At 44.9% G+C, this 17,256-nt stretch overlaps 1 protein-coding gene across 1 annotated transcript in view; it reads left to right on the top strand.

Moving 5' to 3' along the window:
- The window catches only part of MFSD2B (major facilitator superfamily domain containing 2B), a 61,401-nt gene extending 54,393 nt beyond the window's left edge, over positions 1-7,008 (top strand). Inside the window, exons 11-14 of the mRNA XM_045010997.1 lie at positions 1,307-1,416; positions 2,829-2,972; positions 5,295-5,471; positions 6,799-7,008. Coding sequence (XP_044866932.1) covers positions 1,307-1,416; positions 2,829-2,972; positions 5,295-5,471; positions 6,799-6,856 — 489 coding nt within the window. The 3' untranslated portion in view covers positions 6,857-7,008. The remainder of the gene's footprint in view (positions 1-1,306; positions 1,417-2,828; positions 2,973-5,294; positions 5,472-6,798) is intronic.
- Positions 7,009-17,256: the final 10,248 nt, after the last annotated feature.

Genomic DNA, 17,256 nt, shown 5'->3' with positions numbered 1-17,256 from the left:
TATGTAAAGTAAACAAGGTTTTAAAAATGTTTAAGAAGCTTCATTTAAAATTAAATTAAAATGCAGATCTTATCAATTTAGTGGAGTGGTTCTTAACCTGGGGTGCACGCACCCCCTGGGGCAGGGCCGGTGCAAGGATATTTTGCTTCCTAGGCGAAACTTCCACCTTGCGCCCCCAGCCCCACACACATTGGTTCATTGAGGGGCAAATCCCAACGAGCCCCCAGTGGCCAGCCATGCCCAGGGGCTGCTCCCCAGACCAGGTTCCTCCCTCCCCGCCCCCTGAACTCCCCTGGAGGGTGAACAGCCCCCCCCCACGAGCTCTCCCCACCCCACCCAGGTGGCCCCCGCCCTGAGTCCACTCACTGGCTTTGCCGGGCTTGGGCCGCTGCAGCAGCTTGGCAGGGAGGAGCCGCCTTCCGGAGGCACCGGAGAGCCAGAGCGTCCCGCTTGCGGCAGCAGCGAGCCCCAGCCATGGAGGAGCCAGCACGGTGCAGGGGGGAAGCAAAGGCAGAGGCGCCGCTAGCGGGGAGCAGCTGCGCCCCCTGCAGCCCAGCACCCTCCCGGGGGCTCCTGCAGGCTGCAGTGGATGTATGCAGGCGCCAGCCCCCTGCACCCCCCGGCTCTCCCCTCGCCTAGGGTTACCGTATTTCAACAATCAAAAAAGAGGGGAGAGCCCTGCCCTAGCCCTGCCCCCATCCACTCCCTCCCACTTCCCACCCCGATTGCCCCAGTCAGAACCCCCAACCCCCCACCCGCTCCTTGTCCCCAGACTGCCCCCTCCTATATATAAACAGACTTCAGACACAATTTTTACCACTAAAAAACCATAAATCTTGCTTAAACCATGTAAACAATACTTTAACTCTTGTTATAATAGACATCAAATCTCTTTCTACCCCTCACTTAAATTTAAGTATTAAAACCTTTATTTACGAAAAAGATTGTGTTTTCCCACCAATTACCAGTCTGGGATTTTGCCCACCCATTCCCACCCACAACAAAGTACATTTTACCCGCTCCCACTATTATGGCAGTGGGTCGTGCAGGTCCCGTGGGATCCCAGTCCCGCTGCAGAGCTCTAGTCACTTCCTTTTGCTAAGTTAAGTAATGAACTAGGACTGTGGGAGCACCGTTCTCTCACAACACTGACACTTTAAGCTTTGTTGGACCATAGCAATATATAAACTGCTGTTTCACAATGCTACCTCTTCTGTGTGAAAAAATATATTTTCCATTGTATTCCATATACGTTTCATATACCTTATCTACCATTTTTCTTCTGGTTCTCCTTTCTCTCTCTTAGTGGATGATTCCTTTTGCGGTCATGCTGGTTACAATCCCAAATCTGGGTTTGGCTTACGTGGTGGCCTTTGTCTCTGGTCTCAGTATTGCATCGTCTTTGCTGTTGCCATGGTAGGCAAATCTTACATTTGAAGTGTGTGTGTGTGTGTATGTGTGCTGTGTGGCGTTCACTATGTAAACACTCAGAATTTGGCAACAGTTACCACCCAGTGGTACCTGAGAAATCAGAGTTTGCCCCTGTATTTAGACTAGGAGAGATCTGTGATAACTATGTTGTAATCAGTGTCATGTGTGAACTGTTAATGTCTGGTATGTGTGTACATATGTGTAAATGTAAATGCTCTCTGAAAATATTCGTAAATTAATTAGTAACCTACATGTGTCTAGAACTCCTGAGAATAGTAAATGAATCAGTCGTTTAGATTTAGTTTTTAATAGTACTCTAGAATTTATATTGGAAATTGCATACAAATCAGTTAATACTAAACAATTAAGAATGTAGCATGGGCAGCCTGCACCAAGTTGTAGATCCCTACAAAGCAGCAAATGCAGGAGTGTGCTACAGGGGCAGGCATAGGTGCTGACTCATGGGTATTTCGGGGCTTTGACTTTAGGTGAGCAACTCTAAATCCTCTGCATCAGTGGGAGAATAAGCCCTTTTAGTGTCCTAACACTGCTGCTTTGTTAATGCACTCTAGTTAGTTATATGATAGATTCACAATCACCCAATATCTAACTCAGATATTTTTGTACCTTTCTATTATCATGGAATCACAGAATATCAGGGTTGGAAGGGACCTCAGGAGGTCATCTAGTCCAACCCCCTGCTCAAAGCAGGACCAACCCCAACTAAATCATCCATTTCTGTTACTTTAAAAAAGAGGTAAATATTGTAACCATGCGATGTGAATAAAATTCTACCTTGGGGTTTTGTTCGCTTACTAGATTACAACCTTGTGAACTGTTGTTGTCATGCATTTCCTATTAAAACTTTTGTCCTCCTTTCAATCAGTATAACCTATTTGACTAGCTCCCTGCAGAAGTAGTAAATCAAAACGTCATCAAACTCATTTCTGAAAGGTTTTTTGCTTAATAGTTAAATTACCCAGCAGTGTGCTGCAAATGTTTTAACAAGTGCCTCCCTCAAAAATGTTCCACCTCAGTCAGCAAATTTTGACATTCCCTGGGTAAAACATTCTACCCACTCAGTTGAACCAAATTCCAACCTCCACTGCCCACCTTTACATTTAAATGGCAAAGCCCCTAGCATTACTAATTTTGGTCTGTTGACCTAGCAGTGCAGAGTTAACACCCTCTTTTCTGTTTCTGTGTTCTTTGCCATCTGACTTTCTCTGTTTGTAAGTCTCAGCCTAAATATCGTGTCAAAAATAAATGATCTCGTTTGCACAATTAATTCCACAAATCAAACCTTCAAGAAAAAAGACCCTGTAAACTCTATGGTAAAGAGGCTCAGAAACTTCTGCTTGAGGCTTTTACATGCCTCTTCTCTTGCTGGTCTGCAGGTCAATGTTGCCTGATGTAGTTGATCACTTTCGCCTGCTGAATCCTCATGCAAAGGGACCTGAAACCATCTTTTATTCTTCATACGTCTTCTTTACTAAGATGTCGGCCGGGATTGGATTAGGAATTTCCGCAGCAAGCCTGGAGTAAGTGATGTTTTATATCCACTTAGTTGCTGTATTAAAGGGCTCTGAGGTGCTGTGTGGTAATTGCCTTCTCACCATTTGCAAAAGGAGGGAGCTCAAAGACAGTCTGGTTGCCAGCTTGAATTTATAATGGCCGAATCCTAAACACAAAATTGTTAGCTGACAGGTCAGACTTCTGGTCACCAGGACACCTGGTGGCCTGTTAAGAACTGTTTGGTTTTAGATTGCTTTCTTTAGGTAGCCGCATGGACTTAGTGGTTTGGGCACTAAGAGTCAGGAGACCTGGGTTCTGTTCTCAGTTCTGTCTCAGGCCGTCTTTGTTATAGAATCATGGAATATTAAGGTTGGAAGAGGCCTCAGGAGGTCTTTGTCAAGCCAGGCCTTAAAAACCTCTAAGGATGTAGATTCAACCACCTTCCTAGGTTGACCTTGAGCAAGTCAATTCTTTGGCCCTCTGTTTCCCCTCCCACTGTTTGTCTAGTCTGCTTAGATTTTATTTTATTTTGAACAAAAAATAGCATTTTTTCTAGGAAAAGCAGACCAGGCCCTTTAAAGCTTTCATGTCGTCGAAACCCCAATATCCAATGGAAAAATTTCAACCAGCCAGATGAATGTCACAAGTCACTTTTTTTCAAATAGATGGTAGAGCCAGTGTAATTAACCAGATATTTCTGAAATGTTCTTGAAAAGTGGAGTGCTGTGACCCTACAGTACCTCCCCTCCACGCTGACCTTGACTTTGCACCATAGAGGTCATGTTATGTAGAGCAGGAGATCAAGTCCCAGTTGGTGGTTGTGATTTAACTATGTGTCTTCTGCCACTGCTACCCCAGTTTAAGGCTGGAGAACCAAAATGAGAAGAAGTTGGGATGTGGTAGCTCCCGTGTAGACTGCACAGCAAACCACTTGTCAGTACTTATCTGTCGACAAGCTGTTATGAATTTTCAGCAGATGCTGCAGTGCTTTTTTTTCCTCAGGAAAACAAGTCTCTGTGTTTTAGTGACTACATACGGAGAGCTCATAACTAACAGAATTACTGTCAACTGATTAACGCTACTTCACTCCAGTTAGCGAGCTCCCAGCAGTTTGCCATCTGCTGGAGTCCAGAGCTGACATTTATGGGAGAGCATAGGAGGCAGTTTGATGGAATATGGGTAATAATTTTTCATAGGTGCATGTTCAGGATGAGACAGAATAATTCTACAAGTTGGCACTGAACAGCTCAGGGCATCAGTAATTGTAATACTATGCACACCTCTGGCCCTGATTCAGCCTATCACATAAGTACATGCTTAACTTTAAGCATAGGAGTAATCCTTTCCCTGTTCAGCAAAGCTCTGAAGCATGTCCTTAGCTTTAAGGAGGTAAGAACTTCTGTTGATGCCAGTGGGAGTACTCACCTTCGTTTAAAGTTAAGCACATGCTTAAGAGCTTTGTTGAGTAGGGATAGGATTCACTTATCAGACAAGCTCCCCTATATAGAGACTTGGCAGAATTCAATTTTTATTTTTTTATAATTCTGATGGATAAGATCAATATTTATTGTAAGCATTTTTTCAATTTTTATCTATTTAAATTTTCACAGTGGCACAAAATTATGGGTTTTAAGTTTTTATTTTATTTTTATCTCTTTAAATGTTCACGGTTGTGGGAAATTATGGGGGGAGATCAGACAATTATTTAATGACAATACATATTGAGGTTCAAAAAGCTAAAACTTTATAATAATTAAAACACAAATTGTCAACATCACGTCAAAATATACAAAATAGATCTCCTTAAATCAAACTCTAATAAGTTCTCAAGGAGCATTTTTTCTTACTTTGCCTCTGTGTACATTTTGATTATTGTCAATGGAAATATTTTTTCCTCAGTTTGTGTGTGTACAGTGAAATCTACATTTAACAATAAAAATCTAATCCTTCCAAGCCTAGCTATATAGGATTTCATTTCACTATTGTCCCTTTTTGTTAATAATTAAGTCTGTACAGTAGTAACAACAGCACGTAAGTCCATGCTTTGACTGCTTAAAGGTAATGAAATTATTTGAGAGAAGGCACAAAGAGAAGGAGTGGAAGAAAGGGGGGGAAAGAGCTGAAACCCGCTCCCATTGAAATCAATAACAAATTTCATGTTGGTAGCCGTAGGATTGACCCCCCCACAAAGGGAGCAGATAAGATATAAAAAGAGGACGTGTAAGAAGAAATTGGAGCAGCCGTTCAGTTAGTGGTGGAAGGGCAGGAGATCGGGAAAAGCCCTTAACGTGACCAAGTGCCTTTCGGGTAGGGGAATAACAGCAATGTCCGTATCTGTGTTTTCATAGGTTTGCCGGTTATAAAACAGGGCTGTGCAGGCAATCCAGCACTGTGATCCTCACACTGAAAATCCTGATTGGGGCAGTCCCTGCCATTCTCATTGTTATAGGCTTATCCATACTCCTCTTCTACCCAATCACTGAAAAAAGTCGAAAAGAAACTGAGTTTGCACTCGAGCTGTTAAGGTAGGTTTGACTCAGCAGCAAAGTGCAATAATATCAGAGCAGCCTCTCTTACAGGACCCCAGGATTCAGGGTGGGGGAAATTATTAGCTACTATCATAGTTTTGCGTTTGTTTAAAGTTTTTTAAATTCTGTAAATTAGCAGAACATTACGTTTTTCTAGTACAGGGGTTCTCAAACTGGGGGTTGGAGCCATCAGCCTCTATCCCAAACCCCGCTTTGCCTCCAGCATTTATAATGGTGTTAAATATATTTTAAAGTGTTTTTAATGTATAAGGGGGGGGTCACACTCAGAGGCTTGCTATGTGAAAGGGGTCACCAATACAAAAGTTTGAGAACCACTGTTCTAGTATCTTACCTTTGTTGCAAAGTCCTTGTGTATATAGGGTGTCTTTGTAAAAAATTTCTTCTGTTTCGTTTCCCAAAGTTATCTGCAAATTTAAATGACACAAAATAATGCACAGAAATCACATAATCCACCAGCCTTTCATGAGTGAAGCATAGCACAGCACCATTATACTAAAGTTTAAGCTTGGACGTGGAGAATATTGTACCCAGTGGAAACCAGAAGGGGACATTTCTTAGGTCATGTTTAATTATATTCTCCTTAGCTATCTGCAAATGGGAAAAAAAAATTTTTTTCTTTCTGGTGTGTAAAGAAGGTCTGAAATCTTGTGGTAGGTTGAGATTAAAAATTTGTTCTGCTTGTTTTTTACATTCATTCATATATTCTTTTCCTTTTCTTTTCTTCCTGGAAGACTCCTGGTCCAGTTAAAAAAAATTAGGCCAAATATCAAGGGTGAGGGGAGTAAACCCTCAGCCATCATTTAGCGTATTTAAGACAATATTAAGTCCTCAAAATATACTGTAGAACAATCCCCCCTGTCTGGTTGATGGCTTAGGTAATATAATTTGAGGGGAGGGATAGCTCAGTGGTTTAAGCATTGGCCTGCTAAACCCAGGCTTGTGCATTCAATCCTTGCAGGGGCTACTTAGGGATCTGGGGCAAAATCAGTACTTGGTCCTGCTAGTGAAGGCAGGGGGCAGGACTGAATGACCTTTCAGGGTTTAGATAGGTATATCTCCATCTATTATTATTTAATAGGTCTTTGCTGTTTCTCCTTTGTATGATCTTAAAATACCAGATGTGGAAATTGGTCAAGACACTGTAACAAACATACCTTGCTAGTGATTTTCACCTTCTCTCTCTTTATTATTCAAGGTTGCTAAATTTTAACCTGTAAGTTTAGCTAAAAAAATAACAGTAAAATAACAGCCAGCAGGGAAAAATAGAAATCTCTTCACCTGTGATCCTCTCTGCCTTTTACAGAAGAAGTCATCCGAGCACTGACAACCTTTCCAAAAATGAAGAGGATACCTGGATATGAAAGTTCAGAGAGAAGTGTCTTTTCAAACCGAAGTCTGACCTCAGATTCCAAAGCACTGTACTTGGGGGGCGGGAGGAAGGAAGGGAAAGTCTTCTGAGTTATCCCACTTAAGTTTTATTAGAGGATACTGGAAGCACCAGTACACAAAAGTGCAAAGGGCTCTGTTTCCTTAAGGATAAGGATCTGATTTTGACTGACAAAATAGGAAGATTCTGAGGACAGCCAATAAGGTGCCTGAAGGGGATGCTCACAATTCATAAGTATGAAACTTCATCCAGTGTTCTGATGCCCTTAAAGTGGTGTTAGAAAGATTCAGTAGGTGGCACTCTTCCCTCTAGTCAGTGCTGAACCAGAGCCCCAGCACTGTACTGAGGATAACCTGCTTCTGAAGATGCTGTGTTTCGTGAGACATAAAACCAAAGTCCTGCAATCACGAAATTTCTTCTGGAACTGTTGGCAAGATCCAGGGGTGTTTAAACATGGTGTCCTGGCCAAACTTTAACTCAGGAGATTACATTCTTCTGACCTAAATTGTCCTTGTGGCCTCTGTTGGATACAGTATTCTTCATCACTTTTTCCTAAACTGTTCGCTGCACATTTGCTACGTGTCACTCTAGAAGTGTCTGCATTTCGGCGGCTGATGGACGTGATCCTTGTGTATAATTTGTTCAAGTTTGTAAAGCCCTTAGGGATTCTGAGGATGAAATGTGCTATAAACATGTAAGATTTAGTGCTTCTTTTTGAGTTCCAACAAGCCCTGGATGCAGTTGATAACAGCCGCGTGTTGAAAACGTTCTCGCAAATAACTGCTCCAAACCTGATTTTAATGTGACTTTATTTGGGGGCGTTAAGTCAAACTTTTATATTAATAGAGGCCTACATTTTCAAGAGTGATTGACTAGTGATCTGGGGTGCCTCAGTTTTTGAGTGCCCCCTTGACACTTCAAAGTGCCCAGTTGTCAGGGTGTGGGTGCTCTGCCCTTTCTAAAAATCAGGCCCACTTCAGGCAGCTCATGTTGGAGCACCCAAAATCACTAGTCACTTCTGGAAATTTAGGCCTTACATTTTTGTATTTTACTTGGACGAGGCACACATTCCCACATACAGAACGCTGTCCTGCATCTATTGAGAGCTGCAGCAGTGCTACAAATTCTCAGCATATATGTAGCAATTTAGAATAACGAGCCTGCACCGGTTGTCTAGTTGGTGCCTTTTTGAGCCAAGGTGCTTTAGAAGCATTAATTAAAGCTTCACCACACCCCTGTAAGGGGTACATACCACTGTGTACATCTTGCAGGGAGGGAAACTGACCCACAGAGATTAAGAGCTAATCCAGCTCCCATTAGAGTCAGTGGGAGTTGGATTAGGCTGTAAGTGATTTGCTCAAGGTCATCCAGCAATTTAGTGATGATACTGAGACTAGATTCCAGGAAGCCTTTTATTGAAAGACACTGTGAAGTGAAATTAATGCATTCACTGGAGTCTTTTGTTTCTTTTAGTAGTAGAAGGTTCTCAGTCCAGTTTAAAATCTAATGCCTGATTTAGCGAACCGTCTCCATTTAGCAAAGCACTTAAGCATCTGTTTAAGTCCTATTGAGTTTAATGAGACTTAAACACATGGTTAAATGCTTGTTGACTAAGGATGGACTTAACCACATGTATAAGAGTTTTGGTGAATTGAAGCCAAAATCTGCTTTTGGTTTAGGTCATGGACAAAACAGAAGTATCTGTATATGGGTGGCATTTGTCTTTGAAAGACTACAAATCATAAGCAGCGTTGTCAATTTGGAGTCTGATAGAATTTGAAACCGAGAGATATTATATTCTAAAATAAGAGTTTTCTGTTATGCAAGTAATATTACACAGCAGCGAAACTAGAAAAGAAACAAGTTGGAAGTGCCAGTCTATACCTGGGGGTAAGTTTGGTGTCTTTAAATATTCCACTTTTAAAACAACAAAAAGTACTAGTAAAAGCCAGGTTGCCCATTCAATTTAACTTTTTGCAATGCAAATGTTACTAGCAACAGCAGGGGCGGGCAAACTTTTTGGCCTGAGGGCTGCATCGGGTTTCCGAAATTGTATGGAGGGCTGGTTAGGGGAGGCTTCTCGCCCCCTGACGGCCCTCTGGGATTCCTGCCCCATCCAACCCCCCCCTGTTCCCCGACAGCCCCCAGAACCCCCTCCCCTGACTGCCACCTGCCACCCCATCCAAGCCCTCCTCTCATTCCTGACACACACCCCCGAGACCCCTGCCCCATCCAACCACCCCTTCTCCCTGTCCTCTGATCGGCCCCGGAACCCCTACCCCTGACTGCCCCCTGCTGCCCCATCCAATCCCACCTCTCCTTCCTGACTGCCCCCTGGGGACCCTTGCCCCCATTCAACCCCCCTGTTCCCCGCCCTCTGCCCTGACCCCCATCCACACCCCCACCCCCGACCACAACCCCGAACTCCCCTGCCCTCTATCCAACCCCCCCTGCTCCCTGCCCCCTTACCGTGCTGCCTGGAGCACTGGTGGCTGGCAGTGCTACAGCCGCACCGCCCAGAGTACCTGGACAGGCAGCCGTGCCGCCCAGCTGGAGCCAGCCACACCACCGTGCAGCACAGAGACCGGGTCAGGCTGCGGCTCTGCAGCTGCACTGCCTCAGGAGCTCGCAGCCCCACCACCCAGAGCATTGCACCAGTGGCGGGGCGAGGTGAAGCTGTGGGGGAGGAGGAACAACAGGGATGGGGCTGGGGGCCAGTCTCCCGGGGCAGGAGCTAAGGGGCCAGGCAGGAGGGGTCCTGTGCCCACCTCTGAGCTAGAGAGCTAGCTCCTCAGTTGCTATAAATCCATAGTTTCAGGTCAATGGAACTACATCCATTTATACAAGCTAAGGACCTAGCTTGGTGGGTTTTTAATAAAAGAGTAGCTGAAACTACAGACAGTGTTTGATTAGACATTTTTAAGGCTGCATGTCTGTCATGGAGGTTATGGATTCCGTGACCTCCATGACTTCTGCAGCAACCAACGTGGCTGGCTCCAGGGCTGCCCGAGGAGATCAGGCATCCCCTGGGATGCTGGGACAGTTTGGGTATGGGAGGGGGCTCAGGGATGGGCAGGGGGTTGGGGTGTGGGGCAGCGCTTACCTTGGGGGGAAGGAGGGTGGGCCAGCACATCCCTGCAGCTCCTAGGCAGAGGGACCAGAGGGCTCCATGCGCTGCCCACACTCAGTCACTGCCCCCGCAGCTCCCGGCCAATGGGTCTCGGGCCTTGCGCCACCCCCACCCCCCCACATCTCCTGCCAACACCAGCAGGGGTCCCGGGCTGAGCGCTGCCACCTGGCCTTCCCCCCAGCACCAGAGGGGGTCCTGGGCCATGCACTGCCGCCCGCCTTGCCCCCAGCACCAGTGGGAGGCCTGGGCTGCCCGCCGCCCTCCACTCCCCCAGCACCAGCAGGGGGCCTGGGCCGCACGCCGCCACACACCTCCCCCTCAGCACCAGCAGGGCTCCTGGGGACACCCCCCCCCAGCACCTGCCATGCCCCTGGACTGCCCCCCCTCCCCGAGCACCTGCAGCCCCCCAGCCCAAGTTTTAGTTAGAGGTATATAGTACAAATCATGGACAGGTCATGGGCCATGAATTTTTGTTTACTGCCTGTGACCTGTCCATGACTTTTACTAAAAATACCCACGACTAAAACGTAGCCTTAGACATTTTTTAACATGACCATGGCCTGTGCAATGTATACTATATCAGCTGTGCAACTGGGTTTACAGACTTCAGCCCTATGCAGTGTGAGCCTTCTGAGTTATAAAACCGCACCTTACCTCTGCTTCTGGCAAGAAATTTTTCAGGGTTTCTAATGGAAATACTTGCATATGACAGTATTAATGAATATCGTCAAAGTACGGCAGAAATCTTTGTAGATAAAACATATAACTATATTTTTATAATTTGAATAGTGCTGAGTTATTTTATGATATTATCAAAGTTGTATTTTTGTTCATAACATGAATGTATTTTTCTAAGGTTTAAAGAAAAAGCACTAACAATGGATTTGGAGAAGGAAGCAGGATAGGGATTTTTTGTATCTTTTCTCAAGGCTTAATGTTTGCACTGTGAAAGAATGAATTCTTTTTTTATCTTCTAGCAATTTTTTAAAAACTAAGCACAATCATTGTCTATACCCTAAACATGTGTCAGAAAGAATCAGATCTCTGTATTATTATGTGTGCATATTAAATATTTACACTAAGTACAATCCGGATTGAGTAATAATTCTCTCTCTGCTATAGCTGAACCTTAGAGATAAGGCTGCTAACACAGTTCCAGATTCAGTCCATGAGGCATGCAGGGATTTCCATTTGTTTTTTCCATTCATACAAGAGCAGAATTTGAGTGGAGTTGGGCAGACCCGGAGCCCCAATTTTGCAGCCATAGACCTTCTTGATTGGGAGCTCTTTCGGGCCCATTGGGCCCATAGTTTATTTCAGAATCTAAATCCTAATCTCCTTTTGGATTTGCCTTTATGGGTTATGCATCCATAAAGTTCAGAAATATGTAAGTCTCCTTGGGAGACTGCTAGTGAGGGAAGTTCTTGAGTCCCTCAATGAATGACACTTGTACAGTAATTTGAAACAAATGCTCAGTTTATGAAGGACAAAATAGTACAGATCAGTGATTTCCAAGCTTTTCAGGCAACAGAATCCGTTATATCACAGCTCTCACTGTGCCAGCGCATTGTTATCTGACAGGGCTAGAGGGATACTAATTTTCTAACAGTTTTTGTTTAAAGTGTAATCTTATAACCAGGTTCTCCCAACCATACTACAAACAACACCGTCCCCCCGCCAGTTAGAGTTGGAGCTGGTGAAAACCTGGTGTTGATTTTAATGGGAGCAGGAGCAGGCTTGGCGTATTAAATTGTGCATGCTTTTACTTAGCCCGCTCCAAACCTCCGTCCTATCAGCTCCAGAATTTGGAGGGCCCCAAGCTCCACTGTGGGTTAGAGTGCGTACAGCTGAATGGGAAACAAGCAGTGACAGTGCACTACGGCCCAGCATTAAAACAGGGAAGGGAGAGCCTAGAGAACCAGAGACAAAAGCCTGAAGCACCCATGCTTGTATGTTTATAAGTGACTGGGATAGACCAAGTGAAGCGAGTCCATATGTAAAGCCTTGTGTAGTCTGAGGCTTTCTGGATCCAGTTTGTAGTGATTGATGCACATTCCCTATTGATTTTCTAGACACCTCTACCCCGATACAACGCGACCCAATATAACATGAATTCGGATATAACGCGGTAAAGCAGTGCTCCAGGGGGGAGGGGAGGACAGCTGTGCACTCCGGCGGATCAAAGCAAGTTCGATATAACACAATTTCACCTATAACGCGGTAAGATTTTTTGGCTCCCGAGGACAGAGTTATATCAGGGTAGAGTTGTATTTGTGAGCTGTCTCAGATAATAAACACCCCCTTAGTGGTGGAGAAATAGTGGTTTAACTTTGATCAAACAACTCCTTTCAACTTTATATATATTTTTTTCTGATATTGAAAAAACATTTCTGGCTTGTTAACATTCCACCAAAGCCCATGAGGCTCTTTGCAAATATCATGAATTCCTGAGCTTTGGTTTTCCTTGACAGTGAACCGATGCTTGTTAGCAACCAAAGCATCCCCTCGTCATGGGCTGCGGGAGGAGGAGGAGTGTTTATTTTGCTTTACAGAGAAGTCACTAAAATGTCCACTGTTGCAATGGAAACTGGGAGTTGCACTGTTGCATTACCTGTAGGAAGAATTCCCAGATGTAAGATTCTCAGCTCACATTTGTGTGTCAAATGTCTTTCACTTTGGAAAACTGATGCACTCCTCAAGACAGGCAGATCAATGGAGTTCATGTTATTGTTGGCGGGATGCGAGTTTCATATTTTCATATATTCTGCTCCAAGATTCCAGTGCTTCATTATGAGCTTTTTGTTATTTTTTCTCATTTGAAAGAACATGTTTCAGATACTTTGACAGCATGTGCTATATATTTCTTATGTCTATACAGATATAGTACACGTTCATAATATATAAAAGGAGTACTTTCATACTGGTTCACGTATAAGTCCGTATATCATCTTGCATTGAATCCAGTGCGTAAGACACATGCTATTTGCATCACCTGTTGCCTGTTAGATAGCATATTAAACACATATGGCCAAGAGATGAATGAGGTAGACAAAAAGGCTATGTCTACACTTGCATGCTTCCCTGGGTATTTGTCCATGTACTGCTAGCGCATGAATCCTGTACCCATACTAAATATCCTCATATGCTGAGTTGGGCACAGGTACATACTGTGCACAGGCATAACCCATGTCCACGCTACCCCTTTTTAGTATGTGATAATAGTACTACCTTTTCAGGGGCAGTATCCCAGAGTCCTGTGTGTCACAGGAGACACAATGAGAACCACCTTGTTGCATGTTGCTGGTACTGTACATCGCCTTCATACATTTGATGTTAGCAGGTTCTGATCATCTCTCCCTTCTACCAAACAGCGCTGGAGATGTGGTGCAAGTGTATGATAATGTGGTTCTGCTACTGCTCACTGGACAAATGTTCATGTGATACAGTATCGGATCCAGGGTGGAACTGGTCCAGAAAAATTTGAGATAGCGAAGATGGCTGATCCAGAGGGGGAATGAAAATCCACTGTGGTCCCAAGGAATGGGTGTGTTGAGTGCTGGGTTTCGAATGGTATGTCCATGGGTGGACTGCATAGTTCTGGTCCCAGAGAATCAGCTTGGTGTGGTGGGACCACAATTTGGAAACATGGGCTGATGTGGTTGCAGAACTTCAAAATGAGGAAGCAGACCTTCATCGAGTTGTGTGAGGAGTTTGCACCAACCCTCCAGCACAGACAACTCGATTTCTGAAATCCATACCAGTGCAAAATTGGGTGGCTATTGTCCTTTGGAAGCTGGCAATACTCAACAGCTATTTGTCACTTGCAAAGCAGTTTGGAATTGTGAAGTCAACTGTTGGAGCAGTGGTTGTACAGGTTTGCCAGGCTGTCAATAATGTGATCTATCCGTGCATGCTTGCCATAACCGAAGTCCCTGAAATTATTGTGGGATTTCAGAGGATGGGTTTCCGTATTTTGTGGGGCCATTTACGGAACACACATCCCTATACTTTGCCCACAGAAAGGGGCCAGAGAATACGTGAACTGAAAAAGGTGCTATTCACAGGTTCTCCAAGGCATAGGAGACCACAGGAGTCGGTTGATGAACATGAATGTTGGGGAAACCGGAAAGGTCCATGATGCCACGGTGCTCAGGAGGTTGGAGTTGTACTGCCGGGGAGAACAAGGACTTTATTCCCCCAAAAGGGTGTGATTATGTACAATGTTTCTGTGCTGACATTTATTTTTGGGGACCCCACATACCTACTCTTACTGTAGCTCATGAAGGTGTACCCCGACATCGCTGACTCAAGAAAAAGGGAAGTTAACGACAGATTTAGCAGCTCCAGAAAGGTGGCTAAGTGTGTGCCTTTGGGCGGCTGAAAGCCCACTGGTAATGCCTCTGGACCAGTCTGGATGCCAATGTAGCCAATAGGGTTTGGATTATTTTGGCATGCTGTGCCTTGCAGAATATATGTGAAGCTAAAGGAGAATACTCCCACTCTGAGTAGTCACAGAACAGATCTGTTTCTCAAAACATGTACAGGCAGCCAGATCCAACCCATGTGCACACAGTGCAGGGAAATTTGTGATGCTGTGTGTTAGTACATCATCGAACAGGAGAGAGCTGGAAGCAGATTGGGGGCTGTGCCAAAGGACACTACTGTGATGAGATGGTGCCGTTGGAAAAGCTCAATAGAGCATTGCCACATACTTCGGTTGTGAGACACCTTGGTGGGTTTCAATCCCCTGTAGCCAACATTAACATACTGATTGAAGAGCAGACAATTGGGGAGGGCCCTCAAGGTTAACACCTTTGGCCGTGGTGTTGTGCTGAGGAAAGTTTTAATGCACTTTGAGGGCATCCTTGTGCAATGTTTTTTGTTTATATGTTAACTACTGTATTTCGAGTTGTTTTATGGGGTGCTGTGATTGGGCAGCTGCCCATCACTGGCAGAAAAGGGGTTAAAAGCAGCCCTACGGGGGCTGTGACAGAGGCAGTCAATTAGAAAGTGGTGGAGAGGAGCAGCCAATCATAGCCTGGCAGGCTCATATAAGAAGGGCTGAAGGGCAGAGCAGAGTTCAGTAGCTGACTGGAGATCCAGGCAAGAAGACCAGACTCCTAGCAGGAGGAAGGAGCGCCAGCAGCTAGGACAGAGCAGTGCTGCAAGCAGGGACCGGGGGAGCTAGAGAGAGCTCCTGGCTGACTGCTAGGCCCTGCAGGCTGAGGCCCTGAGGTAAGGGCAGAAGAGGGTGCTGGAGCTGCATATGGTGACCAGACAGCAAATGTGAAAAATCGGGATGGGGGGTGAGGGGTAATAGGAGCCTATATAAAAAAAAAGACCCAAAAATCAGGACTGTCCCTATAAAATCAGGACATCTGGTCACCCTAGAGCCGCATGGGAAGCAGCCCCAGGACAATGGACTGTAGTTGCCACTGAGGGAGTGGCTGGACAGAGATTGCAGGTCCCCCGGAAGGGGGGAACACAGAGTGTGGCACAGCCCGGGGCAGTGTCAATGAAGAGTCCTGGGAGTGGGGCAGGTCCTGGAACAAAAGTGATGGCGGCAGGGCATCACCAGAGGAGGGTGCCCTGGGGAGCAGAGTTAATTCCCATGACAGCTGGCAGGAGGTGCCAGAGTGGTAAGTGAGCCCCGTTACAGGTTTTAACATTGTTTAAAGTAATTTTGTAAAAGTTCTGTAAGGTTTGGGGAAGGATTCCTTCCTCAATGTTTCTGACTCTGTTGCTCTCAGCACTTATGAGGTGCTATGCACCATTTCTCTGGAGGAATGAATACTCCCGTGCTTTCCAGTGGTGGCTGTTTGCTGGGGATAGAGGAGGAGGGGAAGTGAAAGCACTGCACTAATCTTCAGTGTCAATTTAGTTTTGTTTCCCTTGTCTGTAGTGACACTTAAATTGTTAAAGCCATAAAGAAGTTTCAGTTAACTTATCTTCCATTTTTCATTCTGGCGCTTTGGACAGTGACAGTTATTTCACAGCTCACTTCATTGTCATGAATGCTTGCTTTATTTTTCAGACATATTAGGAAATGCATTGGCTGGGGGTGGAGAAAGGGGTTGTGGGAGAGAGGAAATTGATTACATTTCCTTGGCTCCAGCCTTTTAAGAAGACAGCCATGCGTTGAGAATTCTGATACCCCATCCCAAGCCTGTGGGATGTATCATGTTGATCATATTCAGAAAACAAGGCACACACACAAGTGAGGTGAACAGTAACTTTTATTTACATACCTACATCAAACATAGAGCTAAAATGGTTTGTAACAGGAACAAGTGAACAAACAAAAAAAGTCAAATTTCCTGGGAAATAGGCAAATATGAATGTCTTGACCCAATTTCTCTTCCCTATGCCAGAACCCTCCATCCTTTCCCTTTACTCCATACATGACCCACCGCCAGCCTGTTGCAGGTTCTCAACCTATCCCTCAGGCAAGGAACATTAAAAGTCAGGCCAGGGTAAAACTAGCAACCAGCTGGCAGGATAAAACTAGCAACCAGGCTGCGACAGAGGCAGCCAATTAGAAAAGGGCTGAGAGGAGCAGCCAATTGTAGCCTGACAGACTCATATAAGAAGAGCCGCAGGGCAGAGCAGGGCAGTTAGGTTGCTGATACCATAGAGTGGGTGTGGAAGGTTGGAGGCTTGTTCTTTTAGGGGGTGGGTACAACTAGGAGTGAGAAAGGCAGGTACTGAGGAGATGGAAGTTTTGTGAAGTAGACCCACCAGTTCCCTAGTAAGTTGATGCCAGCAAACTGATTTTGTGTAGGCCATTGAACAGCCATTGGATGATAACTCTGTCACTACCAACCTGGGCTGGATTTGAATCCATAATTTAGAAGCAAAAGGTAGGCTAGCTGGCACATTATTTAGTCCCCTGAGCCATCACTCCCTCCCTTGCTTGATGGTCCACCTCTTATTGTTACTTGAGGATTCTGGCTGTAGGAAGCTTTAACTTTTGTATTTGTTCTCTTTAAAATTAGGCTGTGAGAAGCCATTTATATTATGTTGGACTCTTACCACGCAAGGAGTTATTTTAGCAAGCAGCTGGATTGTAAGCATTGGCCAATCTCTTTCTACCCTGGGCAGAAAATAGACTAGCCATGTTGTAAACATTGCCATAGCTAGACCAGCAACACTCACGCTATAGTCTCTAATCCTCCAAAGCCCTTCCGGTTGATTCATAGAATTAAATATGTTGAGAATCAAAATAGTCAGAGAAAGTAGGTGGA

The sequence above is a fragment of the Mauremys mutica genome, chromosome 3 (genome assembly GCF_020497125.1).
Source record: "Mauremys mutica isolate MM-2020 ecotype Southern chromosome 3, ASM2049712v1, whole genome shotgun sequence".
In the NCBI taxonomy this organism is placed as follows: Eukaryota; Metazoa; Chordata; order Testudines; family Geoemydidae; genus Mauremys; species Mauremys mutica.
Note: the sequence above shows the minus strand (reverse complement) of the source record. Positions and strands in the feature narration are given on the sequence as shown.